This window comes from Pezoporus occidentalis, unplaced genomic scaffold (assembly GCF_034315485.1).
Source record: "Pezoporus occidentalis ecotype Australia unplaced genomic scaffold, CSIRO_AGI_Poc_V1 ctg18, whole genome shotgun sequence".
Classification (NCBI taxonomy): Eukaryota; Metazoa; Chordata; class Aves; order Psittaciformes; family Psittacidae; genus Pezoporus; species Pezoporus occidentalis.
The window spans coordinates 12,245,998-12,262,157 of NW_026913640.1; the positions used below are offsets into that span (position 1 = coordinate 12,245,998).

A 16,160-nucleotide genomic window follows, 5' to 3' on the forward strand; every position below is an offset into this window, starting at 1 on the left:
AGTTTTATGGGGACTGAGGTCTAGTGTTCTGTTCCTCCAAGCAGAAAATTACTTGATTTTACATAACCAAAGTCAGTAAATTCAAAAGGACTACTTCTAAGCTCAAAAAGAAAAATATTTTGTCTGTACAGTCCTGTCTTTAAATCTCTAATTTCCATGAGAATTTACTAACTCAGGCTTCAACAGTCCTAAGAACACAAGAAAAGCCATAGTGAGTCACTTCAACCCTCCGTGTCTATCTCAAGTGACCTTAAGCAGACATCTAAAGAACACTAAGAAAAAGGGCTCCATTATTTGGTACCTTCCCGTGCATCCTCCATCAACACCAATTATTTTCAACTCATGGCACTTCATTGCCACATGTTGTTTCTGACTATAAGACACATAGCCAATTTCTTTTCTATTCACCCCAGCCTGTCCTTATCACTTAGCCAACAAGTTCTACCAGCCCATTCTCCTGCAGGAAATGTCATCATTTTTTCCTTTCACTTTTTCATTTTCTCTTTCATTTTTTTAGTTTTTATTCCTAGCAGTTTCATTTGAGAATTGTAACCATGCAAAACACTACATTCCACATGAATATATGTAAGAATAAAAGCCTACACTAGCATATCTTAAACTATAACTTGTAAGAGATAATCAAGTGGTTCAGTACAGGAATTATTTAATGTATAAATATTTACTAACTCTGTTCCTAACTGCCACATGTACTTCACATGCATACGACTTAACTAAAAGAACTGTTATAATATCACCATGTTCTGTCATATTTCAGAATCAGCCCTGAATTTTTAGGGGATTTCCCATCATATCAAACGAAGACATTAAAAGTTTTCAGAACAGGCTGCACAGATAAAAGGGGATAAGTGTCTCAAAATAAAACTGAAAAAACAAAAATCTAAGCATTTTAAAAACACTTCAAATTCTCTGTAAAAAGAGAAAAATATCTATTTTACTATTACCTTTATCTGACAGAATACACTATTCAAACAAAAGAATAGAGTTGTACTATACCTTGGAAGTCGTTCTGCTTCCTTCCCTCTCACTTTCAATGCTTTGAAGTTTTTTTCCCAGTCCTGTTTGCTAGAAAGATGTGTCCTCACCAAAGTTTCCAGATCTACTTGACCAATTACGATCCATTCCTTTTCAATGTTATTTTTCATGTATGGAAAAGAAATATTTTCCAGACTAAAAACTTGTTTCTCAATAGTATTACAACACTTTAATAATGTTTCTATGCTACATTATCTTTAATGTCTGTGCTCCTTCAATTACCTACAGATTCTCAGTGCAAATACGAGGAAGTACAAAATGGTTTGACGTATTCACACATCTAAGGATAACCAAAATAGACTTTGAACAAGAGTAAAAAGACAGCTTTAATATTTAGGTTTCAATGGGAACTGTGCATATGCTTTGAGTTAGGTATGTGCTTAAGTGGTTGGCTTAACATGGATGGACTTACTAAGCTCTTGTTTATATGCCTCAGAGAAAAGGACAACAATGCACAAATGTCATTGCTCAGTTACTTCTAGAATATCTGAAACCTAAAATTATAGAAATAAAAAAAAAAAAAGCACAGCTTAAAATATTGAAAATACCTTGAATTGATTAGTAGCGTCTGTCAGCCTTCTGAACAAATCGTCTGCTTTACTGAAAGCAGTCAGAAATCCACTTACATTTCTTTCAGTCATAACAGTGAATATGGACTCTTCTTCTGCTTCACTTACTCCCCTAAACTGATTTGGAATGGAGATGAATCTCTTCATTTCTCTATAATATCTAGCTCGTACTTCTTCAAAAGGAGGTCTGAATTGCAACTGGCCTTGCCTAAAAAATAAATCATAAAACAACTAGCATTTAAATGTAATCTAAGGTAGAATACTTTACAAAATACAAAGAGAAAATATCTTACTTGAATGTCAGATCAATATTTATTTCTGGTAAATTCTCATTGAGTGCTTCTAAGCCCATTTGATACTGAGGCTCCAGAGCTTTATAAAGTTGATGATTCCAATGCTGTCTCCAAGCCTTCATGTCAGATGATCTGAAACCCTAAAATTCAACAGTGTTTATTTTTACTTTAGTTTCTTCCTCAAGCCATAATTATAAGCTGAAACGGAGCACAGTACAATGCCCGAAGACCAAGATCTTAGTAAAATTCAAAGAAGTATGAGACCACTGGAACAGGCTCCCAAGGGAAGTGGTCACGGCATCAAGCCTGTCAAGAGTCCAATGAGCATCTGGATGACGCTCTTAGTCATATGGTTTAGTTTTAAATATTACAAAACAAAAGCTGAATCAATGTATTTATTTATTATCATATTACCCTGAAAAAAATTGAAAAAACTTTTTAAAAAAATACTGCATTTATTTGTCTGGCAAATACTAACTTAAATAATCTGGGTTTGCATTGGAAAGGCTAAGAACACCACATCTACCAAAGAATAGTAATAACATCTAGTTACTTTGATAAGTGGTATTTTTAATCAAAATCTTAATCATCTTACCCAATGACGTTAAGGGACTCTCCAAACCTAAACAATTCTATAATTCTATTCTAAAAGTTGACAGTTGATAAGTGAACAAATAAAAATGTGGCTTTTTTATGGTTTCAGACAGAAATGAATTTTAATTCTAAATTTGATATACTTGCTCTATTCTGCCTGAGGATAGAACACACATCCACACCAATTTCTTTATTTGTCCTTGTATGAATGTCTCAGACACAACTGATTTACATAACTTAAGGTTTTCCTATTTTTTCATTTAACACGTGATATGACCAAGTTTTGTTCTTCTCCAGTTGGTAGCATGACATAAAAACCATAATCTTCATCTTTCTCATCTGAGATTTTACCTCACATCTGGCAACAACTAGTATACAGTCAGTTTTTCTGAGCTAGTTAGTAACTCCTGAATCAAAATTAATTCAGGCATACCATGTTTGAGTCTTAAATCTTAATTATTGTTGAAAAATCAAATGTTAACAGTTTGCAATACGATACTGAAACCGTGCCTGTGACTCCAGGCTGGCAAAACCAGTTCTGAGCTCCTGGACACCATCCTTCCAACGCTGCTGCTGCCGAAGTAGATCAATATTCATGAGTGATATAACCTGTTAAAAGAATTTGAAAAAATAATAAAGATATTCACCACCACACAAATGAAGAAAGGGTAAAGTAAGCTATAAGAGATGTGATTTCAATTTCACCTGGAAAATATACCTTTTCAATAAAGTTTGTGTGCCACTTTCTTAGTTTTCTATTTTCAGTGGAAAGCCGTTCAGCAGCAGCTTGCAGTTTTTGGATATAAGCTTCCAGCTCTCTCGGATTATCCCATGTTATTTGAGTTTTCCCTCCAGGACCAGATTTGGAATGCTTGAAAAACATACAAACTTTGTCAGATTTAATGGCAAACACAGTCTAACAGTCTAACAGTCAGCATACAGAAAGTGGTTATATGAGAAACATGGTTTTACTCCTAGTAAAAAATGAAGGACTTCCCTCTCACGACTGCACTAGAGACATAATAATCTGGCAAATCACAGACACATGGACATATCATTACAGCTACATCAACAGACTGGAGAAGGATTTAAATGCCAGACTTTTAACAGAGCTTGAAATAAATTCACTGATGTTGAGAGTCCTGTCCCACACACAAAAAACAACCTTCTTAAAATAAGAAGACACCTTAAACTCCTTACTTCCTCTTTGTTCTACACAGACCAAAAACCAAAATGCGTCACTCATAATTGGTATCCTACTTCACCTGTTTATCACAAAATAATTTTTTTAATTACACTGAAAAATTCCACTAGTCAGTGGAATAAGCAGCTTTAGGGAGTTCCATTACTCTGGGCTTTCTATCAGGATTCTGGGGGGTTTATGCATTTTGCTGAGTTTACAGTAGAAAATCAGAACACAAAAGCATCTGAAGTTTCACAGCTGGACTTATCCCTAAAAGATGTAGGACAGAAATCATGTCAAATAGGAGAGTATGTTGTGGCTTTGAACAGTTCTGCAGCATTTTAAAGTCTGTACACTATAATTTGTGGCATAATCTGCACCAAGCCCAGGGGAAATTTAAGAGAAAGTTTGGCAACTTTTTCCAGGACACTGTAAACCTACAGTTTGGTCTGACTCTCCAACATTTTGTGTGAACTAATTCCAAGCACAAATATCCCTTCTGTTTTCAGCCCCACTCTTATACTCTGCCTTGCAAAAAGGTTCTCAAGAGCAAGTTTCTAATCATTTCTGTAATGCTTGCTCTGGAGATGTTCTTCTCTGGCCCAATACAGAGTTTATAGGCATGTTATCATACTCCCACCATCCTCATATCGTACGAGAGTTGGAAGAGGGTGGAGTGCTTCAAACATATCACAGCAGTCAAATTAATTTCATAATAATCAACATGTTTCTCTAGACATAAAATAGAGATATAGTGTTAAAAATCCTATAGATTGTAGTGTAATTTTAAGTTCAGGGTCCCTTCAAAGAAAAAAAAAAAAAGAAAATAAGTAATTTCCTCCAAATTTCTTAGAAGAATCTAAAACTTCTTTATGTTTTGTGAATTCCTACGAATTACAAAAAAAAACCACCCAAACTTTCATCTCAGAGCAATTATGTTATGCCTGGCCACAAACTCACTGTAACAAACTGCACACTATAGATTCTTTGCTCTTAATATGAACCGGAAACTATCCACTTTCAACCTGCCCAAAACGTGCATTAGAAGCATTCAAGAGAATTGCAAAACCCACAAAGATTTAATAGCAGTCAAACAGTGAAACCATTGCTTAATACTTATTTATCTCCAGAATAAAGTATATGCCATTTTTACTAAAATAGGCCAAAACAACATTATTTAGAACTGTTAGAAGTAACATTCCCAACTATTAAGGGATTGACCACGCTGTGGTTCATGTATAAATTCAAACACTAGAAATAATTCCTGAGAGACCACATGATACTAATATCCAAAGTACAAAGGAGTAAGCAGTTATTTAAATGATAGTATTAAAAAAAAGGCCCACTGATTTCAATAAATGTTAATTAAATATAGTGTTACTCATATAGAAAGGTTGCAGTTAAAGCCCAGCAATAAACATAGAAAAAGCAGCGTAGAATATGCACAGATATCACAAATTAAAAATACAAAGAGAGGGGAAGTCTTTCACCTTAATTATCTGTTCAAATGCTAGAGCAGACTGTAACATCATTGGCTTCTGACTCTCAATCATCTGTTGATCAATAGAGTTATAAAAATGTGCCACCTGTAAAATTGAGAGATGAAATTTACAAGAACAGGCAAGAATAATATATAGCAGTAAATGTAATGCAGGATATTTCCAAAAGTATTGCCCAATGAACACCATTAAGAAATAACTATTCTAGTTTGCAGAAATAAAGTACACATGCAATGCTAATACTAATCTTCTAGTGATGAATTCTAACAGCATACATGTCAGAGGTGATTAGGCTACACCTTAAGTGAAAGTGTTTCAGGCTCTGATTTAAGTGGAACAGTTCCGATATTTTATGCACATGTAAGCATCTAGCACAATTTTAGGGACCTTCAAGTACCCATGACATCCGCCAGGATATGACACAAGACCTAAAAGAGATCTATTTACTTCCAGATTGGCAGCTGAAGTAAGAGTGATACCCCACAACTCAATTTAGTCAATGTTATGACATTTTCCTTCAGTTATAATAATCAGAAACTAAGACTAAAACTAGGAGGGCAATTAATTAGTAGTCTTATTTTTGTATATTCATACACTAACTTGACATTGCTTTAATACCATAATTCATTTTGTTTCAAAAAACCCATTCTGAAATTGCAAAGTATTTCTTTTTTTTTAGTTTTCTTTTAACGGCTTAGGTAATTTCTTCAAGGAACATATCGTTTTCATACAGACAACATAACAAAAAGCTTGGTCACACAATCAGGAAAGGTAATAGCCTGAAGAAGTTCTGCTACTAAAGCTGGAAGTCAGAACACAAAGTTATTATGGCATTTAATCTTATACCTGTTTGAGGATGACCGCTTGCTTACAAAACTTTTGTGCAGTGTTTGCAGTATGCTGTATTTTAGCTGGTATAGCAAAACCAAGTGCTGACAGTTGACGTACTTCTCTTAGGAGAGTCACCAAACGATCTGAATAAAGTATGTTTAACGTTCCAAAAACATGATCCAACTCCATTACAGGACTATTAGCTTGGATGCTAAACAAAAATCAAATTAAATGCATTATTGACTATATTTTGATATTGATCCTTTCTTTGGTGGATTTTATAATAATACATTAAACATTCTAAAAAGCTTGATGTCATTCTATTACGTTTTTCTATGGTTATTAACATTTTAATTAACTCATAAATTATTCCAATAACTTTTCTCTTAATCAAAAGCCAGTAAAGACAAGAAGAAATGAACAATGCCTACTGGTTTTGCTCACAATGTTTTCCTGGCTTATTACAACAGTTAACACATATCTTGCAGCTAGACAGTATTTCTCAAATACACTGGATCAATTGATTGTGCTCCCTCAAGCAGGCACTTTACAGGCCTCAGCCTTCAGCACTGCTAAGAAATTCTCTAAGGGATTCAATCTAGCAACCAGGACTTGGATTGGTGGAATGCTTTGGTATACACAATTAGATGCTAATATCACCCTATATTTAGATTTTACTGCCCCCCTTTTTCTGTTTCTATGGTAGGAATGCTTCTGCCACCATCCTTCCAGGCTTCTTTCATGACAACTTCAGATTTACTCATATTTTTACTTTTTTCACTCACCTTTTTCTACTTTCTATATCCACTGCATTCCCCTTTGCAGTGAGCTACCCCTTTTCTTTTCAAGAACTTCTTCATATCTTTTAAAATCTCTCAATATCAAATATATATGGTATTAGTAAATTAGATGGCTGGTATATACTGGAGTGCTGAATTTACTTGTTGTATTTGAGTGCTTTTTCATAAAGTATAAGTTTACATGTACATATCATCTGTATCTTCTGAAACTTGACACTTTTTTCAAAGAAAATTTGCAACACTCAAGGATGCAGACAGAAGCTATGTGGCAAAGCAATTAAAAAAATTGTTAAGATATATTTGGTTAAATTTCTTTCTTACCCTTCTTTTACCTGCTCTATTTAGGTTGCAGAATTTCTTGTCAATAACAATCAATCTGTTACTCTATATGCTTATAGAGAGTATATGCACAGTTATCTGGTTTCTAGACATCATCACTGTATGATTTGCAATGGATGATAAGTAGTAACAATAAGCAAACCAAGTATGTTTTTCATTCCAGGTGTTAACAGATGCTGCAAGATTAGTTATAAACACTGTCGTGTATACTTCACCTTAAAAGCCTGGCAAGATAATGAAATGATAATAAACTCTTCCTTTTTGGTTTTCCACTCATTATCAATTCTGTAATTTATTTTTTTTTATTCCCTCCATCAAGTTCTATTGAATTACACCACACCACAGATTTCAGCATAAACAGTATTTAAATGAAAATGTATTTACCAAAGTCCTGACTTGGGATTTGATAATTCTGACTGGATGTTCCTAGACCAATCATCAAATTGTTCTTGTTCATATACTTTTAACTGCTCCTGAAAAGAATCTGCACTTTGATGAAAAGTTTGAAATCCAGGTAAGTCAGACAGAAGAACCTCTGCCAGCTTGATAGTGTCATCCACCTTAAACACAATCACAATGCAAAGAAGTTTAACTTCCGAGTGTTCAAAGAGAAGAAAAGTCACTACAATAAATCAGTATTACAAAACATCCAAATGACATTAAAAAGCTATTAGAAGAAAAAAAAAGGGAATCCTGAATTGTGTCCCAGATGTCCATATTCTTATTACAGTAAACTGTCTCTGAATAAATTGCCCACTGTAGGTGCTATTAAGATACCCCAGAGCACGCCACACAGTCTTTAGTTATTTTCCATAAAGGTACAGATCTTCCATGTGCCCTCTGCTGTACCTATAAGGTCCATGCCAAACTCAAAGGTATCGCAAATGAGATTTCACATCTAGATGTGTGAACAAATTAATGAAAACCCTAGTCAATATAATCAGAGGAGATTTAAGAGCTATCAAGGAATTTAGTGCTGCCTAAAGTAGACACACAACTGACACACATCAGCTGAACTGCTCTCTAGATCTTCAGCAGACCAAGGGGAAGAATTCCTGGGAGAATTACCAACAGAAATCTCAAAATATGATGTTTTATATTCTGTGATAATATTGTGTCTAAACAGTAATGGAATCTGTTACCTTCAGCACCAGTTGCTGTACCCATACAATATTATTGACAACTTCAGAAAGGTTTTTGCCTGACAGTGGTCCAGAAACGTCACCAGGAACACCATGGCATCGAATTTCAAAGTCTCTTTGACAGTCTAACACAAGCAAAACATTCATGTTAGATCAGAAACCTAACAGACCAAGCTTAAAATCATTATTGTATTTACTAGGGATACTGACATAATTCTGAAAGTAAATAAAGAATTTCAGTATTTTCAAAAAACCCTAAGGCAATTAAATACTTTTAAATACATTTTTACCTTTCACATAATCTTGAAGTCTTGCTAGCAATATTTCCCTCTCAAAATGCAATTCTTTGCTTATATTTGGATGCTTTATCAGTTCCTTATGCTTCTGAAATGTTTGAAGAAGCTGGAATAGGAAGTTTAAAAGAAATTATTTCTTTCTCCTGAGAAAAAAAAATAACATATTCTGACAATACTCATTATTGCCGTCCATAAATACTATCTTTGGCTCTAAGGACTTATTCCTGTCCTCTAAACTGGCTACTTATAGAATCATAGAATGGTTAGGGTTGGAAAGGACCTTTAGATCATCTAGTTCCAACCCCCCTGCCGTGGGCAGGCACACCTCACACTAAACCATACCACCCAAGGCTTCATCCAATGTGATCTTGAACACTGTCAGGGATGGAGCATTCACAACCTCCCTGGGCAACCCACTCCAGTGCCTCACCACACTAACAGGAAAGAATTTCCTCCTTATATCCAATCTAAACTTCCCCTGTTTAAGTTTTAACCCATTACCCCTAGTCCTATCACTACAGTAACCAATGAAGAGTCCCTCCCCAGCATCCCTATAGGCCCCCTTCAGATACTGGAAGGCTGCTATGAGGTCTCCACGCAGCCTTCGCTTCTCCAGGCTGAACAGCCACAACTTCCTCAGCCTGTCTTCATACAGGAGGTGCTCCAGTCCCCTGATCATCCTCGTGGCCCTCCTCTGGACTTATTCCAACAGTTCCATGTCCTTTTTATGTTGAGGACACCAGAAATGCACACAATACTCCAGGTGAGGTCTCACAAGAGCAGAGTAGATGGGCAGGATCACCTCCTTCGACCTGCTGGTCACACTCCTTTTGATGCAGCCCAGGATACGGTTGGCTTTCTGGGCTGCAAGCGCACACTGAAGCCAGCTCATGTTCATTTTCTCAGCGAGCAGAACCCCCCAAGTCCTTCTCTGCAGGGCTGCTCTTAAGAATTCAATAACTATCTTTAAGACAGTGTTCAGGCTACAAAAATGCTCATACCTGTTGAGGGCTGTCCTGAATTTCTGAAATAACCTTCTTCAATTTGATTGCTATTTTTTGTTCCGCTGGTGCTACAATTCTTTCATACTGAGCGACTGCTGCTTTCCATAATGGCTAGAGATAATTAATTCATCTGTTAATTTAGGACTCTCCATACACATCATAAAAAGCTAAAGAAAAAATGTGAACAAATTAAAACTAAGCATACCTCTGTGTAAGGATTATAGTGTACAGGATTTAGGCCAGCAAAGGGTTCAAACACTTGCGCAAGACGCAAAGCATTTTGTTCTCCAGCTGGCAAAAAGAATGCAAGTTTTTCATGCAGTGTTCTAACAGTTAGCACCTATAATGGAAAAAAAAAGATATATACACAACATTTTTTTAATATAAAACTTACATTTAGAAGCAAAAAAGCACCAGTAGCACAACCCATCCCTTTCCTTTTTACAAGAGACTTTTGAAAGACTCAGTCACACATGGATTATTGAATGCTGTCTGACCCTGAAAAGGCTGTACAAGTTTTTTTAATTCATTTTTAACTTAAAACACTGTTGTTTAATTCTGTGTCTAATGAAATAAACCATACCTCATCAAGACGTTTGCCAAGTTTGACTAATGATTCAGGGAAATATTTCTCATTTTTCCATGGATGTAGAGTATAATATTGCCACAGTTGTCCAGTTAGGTACTCACAAACTGACACCCACTGCTCACAAATGAAGATGCCAGCCTTCAGATTTTCTTTAACACTGTGGAAAGCATCCTTCCACAAATTCAAAGCTGCTAATTTTTTCTGAACATATCTACCTAGTGAGCCACCTAGAACACAAAGAAGTAGACAAAAGCAATCTGTTATAATTCCTTTAAATGCTTCATCATATCCCAATCCCATTAAAAAAAAATGTATAATGTCTTTATTTCAAACCACACAAATCTGTCAATAACTGATTATTTTGTTTCAGATTCAACAAATCTCTCGAACATCTCCATGTTAAACTGAGGTGGGTCCAACATCAAAAGCTGACAGATTTGGATTCTAGAATCCACCCACAACCATCTGTCTTTATCAGCAGTAATGGCAGTAGCTGGCTGTCCCCAGCAATCCTTCCCTCATGCACATACACATGTGGCAGCAGCAGGCAGACTCTTATGCCTGTCCCAGAAAATGGGACTGCTGTTGAGAGAGAGAGAAGCAATCACCTCCAGGCAGACCAAATCAACTTTCATATGGGTGTTTATGTAAACAAATTTCCTCCTCTGAGAGAAAGACAAAGAGTCAGACAGAAGCAAGAAAAATCCAGTCCACAGGCTGAAAGATATCCAACTCCATCTTGTTATTACCTGTCATCTTCCCAAGCACCTGTGAAAGCATCTACCAGAACCAGCTGAATTACTGAACTATAAGTCAAATACCATTAATGGTCATGATTACAAGAAGAAAGCACTTTTTTGCTGCAGGCTACCATTGATGACTTTAGGAGGAAGAAGGTCTCTGCACAAGGATTCATTTTACTTTTTCTCAATTGTTCATTTAACAAAGACTGCATATAGGTTTACCTATCACATCCAGGAGATTATGCATGCGTGGCTGTGGATAAGGATCATGTTCCGTTTGCCTCCACACACCATCAAGAGTACCCTTGGTAGTCTCCACCAGATCCACAACTTCAAATAATGAGAGACTATCCAGGTTGAAATAATCCTAGGAAAAAAAAAATTTCCTTAATATGATTGCTTTGCAATTCGTACTGTAGAAATATTTACACTTTTCTGAAGCTGGCAATTGCTACAGTTGCCTGGGGTTTATTGTTTAACAGAATATGGCATAATCCTCTCAAAGACCAAGCCTTTGTGTAAGTTTATTCATGTGAAGAACGCACTGACACTGAACCTATTCAAGCAAGCACTTTACAGGTGACAAAAATATTGCACCATGGCATACATTATTATCTGCTGCATTTTCAGTTTTCTTTTTTGTAACTTCATGAGCCAATTTCTACTTCACAAACGGTAGGAGACTCAAATTTCTATAGCAGCTCTTAATATTCAATCCTCAAATCTGCTCCCAATTAACAGCTGGCATTCCCTTGCACCACTGTCAGTAGAAACTACATGAATGTCATTTAAAGTAATATTTTGTCTAAGAAAAAAATAACCAAATTGTTATATCTTCATACACTTGAAATGAATGTACATACACTGACACATATTTCATAAGAAGAGTCTACAAATATATGACTGATCACAAGAAAGAAAACATACTTTTGCAATGTCCTCAAATAAGTCCTTAAAATAAGAAGCTCTCTCTTTACTACACCATTTACTTCCATGACGAGCACATTCTATCCAGTACTGGAATTCATCTGTTGGTGTAAGTATAGCTGCAAATAAGGTAAAATATTTAAATATGAAATACATGAATGGTTATTAAATGTTTTCAGTCAGAACATACCTCTTAAAGCAAATTTTTACTCTATGGTTATGTAATTATCCTTCCACTTCTTATTCTGACTAGATTTATTATCAAGTTTTGACTAAGAGACCAGAGTTGATCATCACTAATTCCAATCTACACACTACAACCATTTATATTTCCCACTCTGCAGGTGCTGGGATATTGAAGTCTGAAAATTCAACCCCTAAATAAATTATTTATTCCTAATTTAAAATTTTACCATTAACTATAAAAGACGTAACTGCAGAACAAACCTTGTACATCATCATTGAATTTTGATCCTCTGTAATTAGGATCTGATCTTCTGAGAACAGTACTCAAGCCAGTTTCAAGCTCAGTTAAAAGTTTTTGGAGTTTGGGATCAAATGCTTTACTCCATCTCTCATCCTGCAAAGGTAATTCCAAAAATTCTGTCATGTGATAGAACAATCACTATTTTACTCCCATTAATCTTAAAAACAAACTTGATTCAGATTAACAGTAGTAACCAGCACAATGGGACAACGTAACAGTTTACTTTTTCAAATCAAGGAAAACCACCTCATTCTTTTCACTTAAAAATTCAAAATAATACTATAATTAAAAAAAAAAATCACAAAATCAAAAGTGAGTTCTTGAATTTATAAAGACACTCTGCAAATGTGTTCAAAATTCCTTATTAATGAATTCTCTTAAGTTATATAAATTTGTTATCTACTTCTACAGCAGAATCTGGAAAATGCTAAAATAAAATATTAAAAGTTTTTGTGTTTTTCTAAAATTATTTTATTAATATTATGACATACTATTTTATTAATACTGTGACATAAACAAAATAAAAAATTTTAAATGCTGAAACTGTGTGATCATCTGATGAAATACAGCCATGGTTATCATTTTTGATAAAAAACACACAAAGGAAATATATTCCTTAATGGAACAGAAGGAAAAGCCTCAGAACATACGGGAAAAAAAAAAAAAAAAAAAATTTAAAAAATGCAGCTGTACAAATCAGTATAAAATCTAGCACACTTACAGAGAGAATCATACCATGTATTACAGAATCATGGATTGCATGATACAGACCTATGCATTTCATAGAATAAGAGTAACTAAAACAAGAAAAGGACACAAGACCAGAATTACTGATGCAAAGGAGGTACTGGAGCTGTTGTCTCCATTAACCACCACTGCTTCAGTGTATTCCACATCTCTAGTCAGGCATGTGCATGACCACAGTCCTCCTCTCATCCTTACTGATAGGACATGAAGCACCTTCTATAACCTAGAACTATCATCCATTATTTATGTTCTTTAATTCTAAAACTTAAAATATTTATCTCAGTATAGTTAACATCCTCTCAAATTTCACTGTTTCAATACAAATCTACAAGACATTTAAACTGGCATATTGCTCACCTTCAGTAACACTGGTGCAAAAACTTGTCGTACAGCTTGATAAAGGGTACTAATTGGTGAATCTAGCATAGATGATATAAGAATATTACTGTGAAGATTATCTTCTGTGATTACATCAGGTCGCAGCTTAAAGAACACCAGCACATTCTCCTTTGAATCATTAGCTTCAATCTGTAATAATCAAGAAGACAGGATTTGTTTAGAAAACCACATATTATACTAAATTATGTACACAACTTACACAAATGATTTACATCAAGAAAAAAAATACCACATTACTCCTATGGGCTCTGGTAACATTCTGGTAGTATCTAATTTGCACCAAAAAGTAAAATTTTTATTATACTCATAATTTTTATTATAATCATTCCTGAGCTCATAGGAACGTGAATTACAACATCAAATACATAATGCCTTTTTGATCATAAAACATCTGTAAATGCCATAATTTACATATTATTATTACTTATGTCATTTTGATTTTGAAAACTCCACTTAGCACTTTCTGGGGACAAACCAGAAACTCCACATTGTGCCTAGGTAAAACTAAGCACGAAGTCTATTTTTTTAATTGTATTTTTACACCACATGAATTTGTGAATATTTTTCTAAGTATTTAGTACTGTTCTCCTGAGTTTGTAAGTACATAACTCTATTTCAATTCATTGATTTCTCAAGATACAGAGAAAAACATGCTCCTTCATCAGTAAAATCGTAAGTTGTAATGTGCCTCTAACTCCCTTCACAGCCCAACTTATGGGTAAAGCTCCAAAAATTGCCATATAATCAATTATTGAAACTATTTTTGACTGAGAATTCATAAAACAGGAGAACATTATTAAACATTTGATAAAACAATATAAAAAAGATACACTTGCTGAAATTCCAAGTTCTGTGTAACTAAATATTTATGAACTTTTTCTCCTCTTTAAAGAAACAGAGGACTAATAAAAACAGTGGACAGTAAAATGTACTTTCTTACCAAGTCTAGCATATCAACAGGCATAATTTCACTGAGGCCACAGAGTATACATTATAGCCCCAATACATGCTTGATCTTCCACAGCTGCTGACAGTGGCTCAGCAGCACAACCCAAAAACTGGTACAAATAAATGCTCATTATGCACGAATAAAGCACACACTCAAGTTCACAGACTACACAGGATTACACAAGGAGGAATGTTTGTGGTCCACACAGCAGTTCACATGTTACGGACCCATTATGCTAGTCTTCAGAGCAGAAAAAAACCTCTGTCGCTGACGTAAGACACCACGTTCCTTGTCACATAGCAGAGACACACATCAAGACCCATCCACACTTTGCCTGTACACTCTACGTAGTTGCCACACCAGTCCTGATTGCACGGTGACATTCACCACCACACCCCACCCCCACAGTATAACTGGGATAAGTCGCTCGCTGCACACACACGCTCACAGCAGGTCATTTCTTACAATGAACCTCAGATTTGCTCACAGCCGGACACATCAATCTGCAAAATATATTATTTGGACAAACACACACCTTCGGACTTCTCAAGTACAAGCCAATGTGCCACACTGGACCGCAATGCCTGCATGGACACTGGCAATGCAATTCTTCCAGTCACCTGTGTGCACCCTCGCCAAGGAACGACCCATACATACATCAGACTCCAGCCGGCATTTGCAGCAAGACAACATGGCATTTCCCAGGCTGCGCTACATCCACACAGCGACAATAGGCAGCACACCAGAACTATGCAATCAGCACGGGCACAATCCCGCAGCAAATATATCCCACAACTGATCATATGGTCTTCACAAACTCTTGGGACAGTAATTCATGTAACAGATACAAAGACCAGAACAGATATCTACAGTAGGAAGATGTCTCCCCACCCAGAGATCAGCCATTTCTGAGCACCGGACCCGCGCTAGGCCCGGGTTCGCAGCTCTGCCGTGCACTGGGACGCGGTGGCCACTCCGGGGTCGCCCGGTGCCCACATGCTCGGCCGCTCCCGCCGTACCGTGTTGGAGGCCGTAAGCTGGGAGCCCGAGCGCTGCACCACGAGCAGAAACTCGCTGCCGTCGTCGAGGAAGCTGTTCAACTCCGGGCGCGAATAGAGCTCGGCGGCCAGGGCAGCGGGACCCACCGCCGGATCCAGGCCGAAGTAGTTAGCAGCCGTGGCTGAAATGAAGCGCTTCCTCTTGTCTCCCTCCCCGGCCATGCCAGATCAAGGCCGGGGTGGATCCAAAAACCCCGGGACTGCACGGAACGAGGTCGGGCGGAAGAACGGCGGCCTAGCTCTAGCCCCGGCCTCTCGGCGTCCCCGCGTTGCCAGGGCCCGTTGCTATGGTGACTGAAAATGGCGGCCCTGGCGCGCTCGCGAGCTTGGCCCGGGTGGCGGCAGAGGACGTGCTCGGTAATGGCCAGGCGCCGCGCGGGAGGCCGGGTAGGGAGCGTGCCCTGGCGGCGGGCGCCCTCTGTCGGCTTCCCCGGGGCCGTCCAAAGCGACGGGCACCCCCACCCCGCGCGGCGGCTGTCCTTCTTCAGGGTGCCACGGGCACTGGTGCACTGGAGACGCTCCCTTATAGGCCCCCTCCCGTTACCGATCGGCTTCCGGTAACGAACCAGCTATTCCCGGGCCTGTGCTGCTTTGGAACCCCAAGTCACAGAGGCACGGCTGCCCGGCACGGGCCGGGCGAGCAAGGCACGTAGGTCCC

At 37.3% G+C, this 16,160-nt stretch overlaps 1 protein-coding gene across 1 annotated transcript in view; it reads right to left on the bottom strand.

The window, feature by feature from the left end:
• Positions 1-15,949, bottom strand: part of DYNC2H1 (dynein cytoplasmic 2 heavy chain 1) — a 164,891-nt gene extending 148,942 nt beyond the window's left edge. Inside the window, exons 1-18 of the mRNA XM_062615336.1 lie at positions 15,464-15,949; positions 13,454-13,624; positions 12,310-12,442; positions 11,863-11,981; positions 11,158-11,302; positions 10,187-10,419; positions 9,809-9,943; positions 9,601-9,714; positions 8,594-8,705; positions 8,304-8,428; positions 7,546-7,721; positions 6,038-6,233; positions 5,183-5,278; positions 3,228-3,380; positions 3,020-3,118; positions 1,916-2,055; positions 1,602-1,830; positions 1,015-1,142 (exon numbers count right to left, since the gene is read on the bottom strand). Coding sequence (XP_062471320.1) covers positions 1,015-1,142; positions 1,602-1,830; positions 1,916-2,055; positions 3,020-3,118; positions 3,228-3,380; positions 5,183-5,278; positions 6,038-6,233; positions 7,546-7,721; positions 8,304-8,428; positions 8,594-8,705; positions 9,601-9,714; positions 9,809-9,943; positions 10,187-10,419; positions 11,158-11,302; positions 11,863-11,981; positions 12,310-12,442; positions 13,454-13,624; positions 15,464-15,664 — 2,705 coding nt within the window. The 5' untranslated portion in view covers positions 15,665-15,949. The remainder of the gene's footprint in view (positions 1-1,014; positions 1,143-1,601; positions 1,831-1,915; positions 2,056-3,019; positions 3,119-3,227; positions 3,381-5,182; positions 5,279-6,037; positions 6,234-7,545; positions 7,722-8,303; positions 8,429-8,593; positions 8,706-9,600; positions 9,715-9,808; positions 9,944-10,186; positions 10,420-11,157; positions 11,303-11,862; positions 11,982-12,309; positions 12,443-13,453; positions 13,625-15,463) is intronic.
• Between the last annotated feature and the right edge of the window lie 211 nt (positions 15,950-16,160).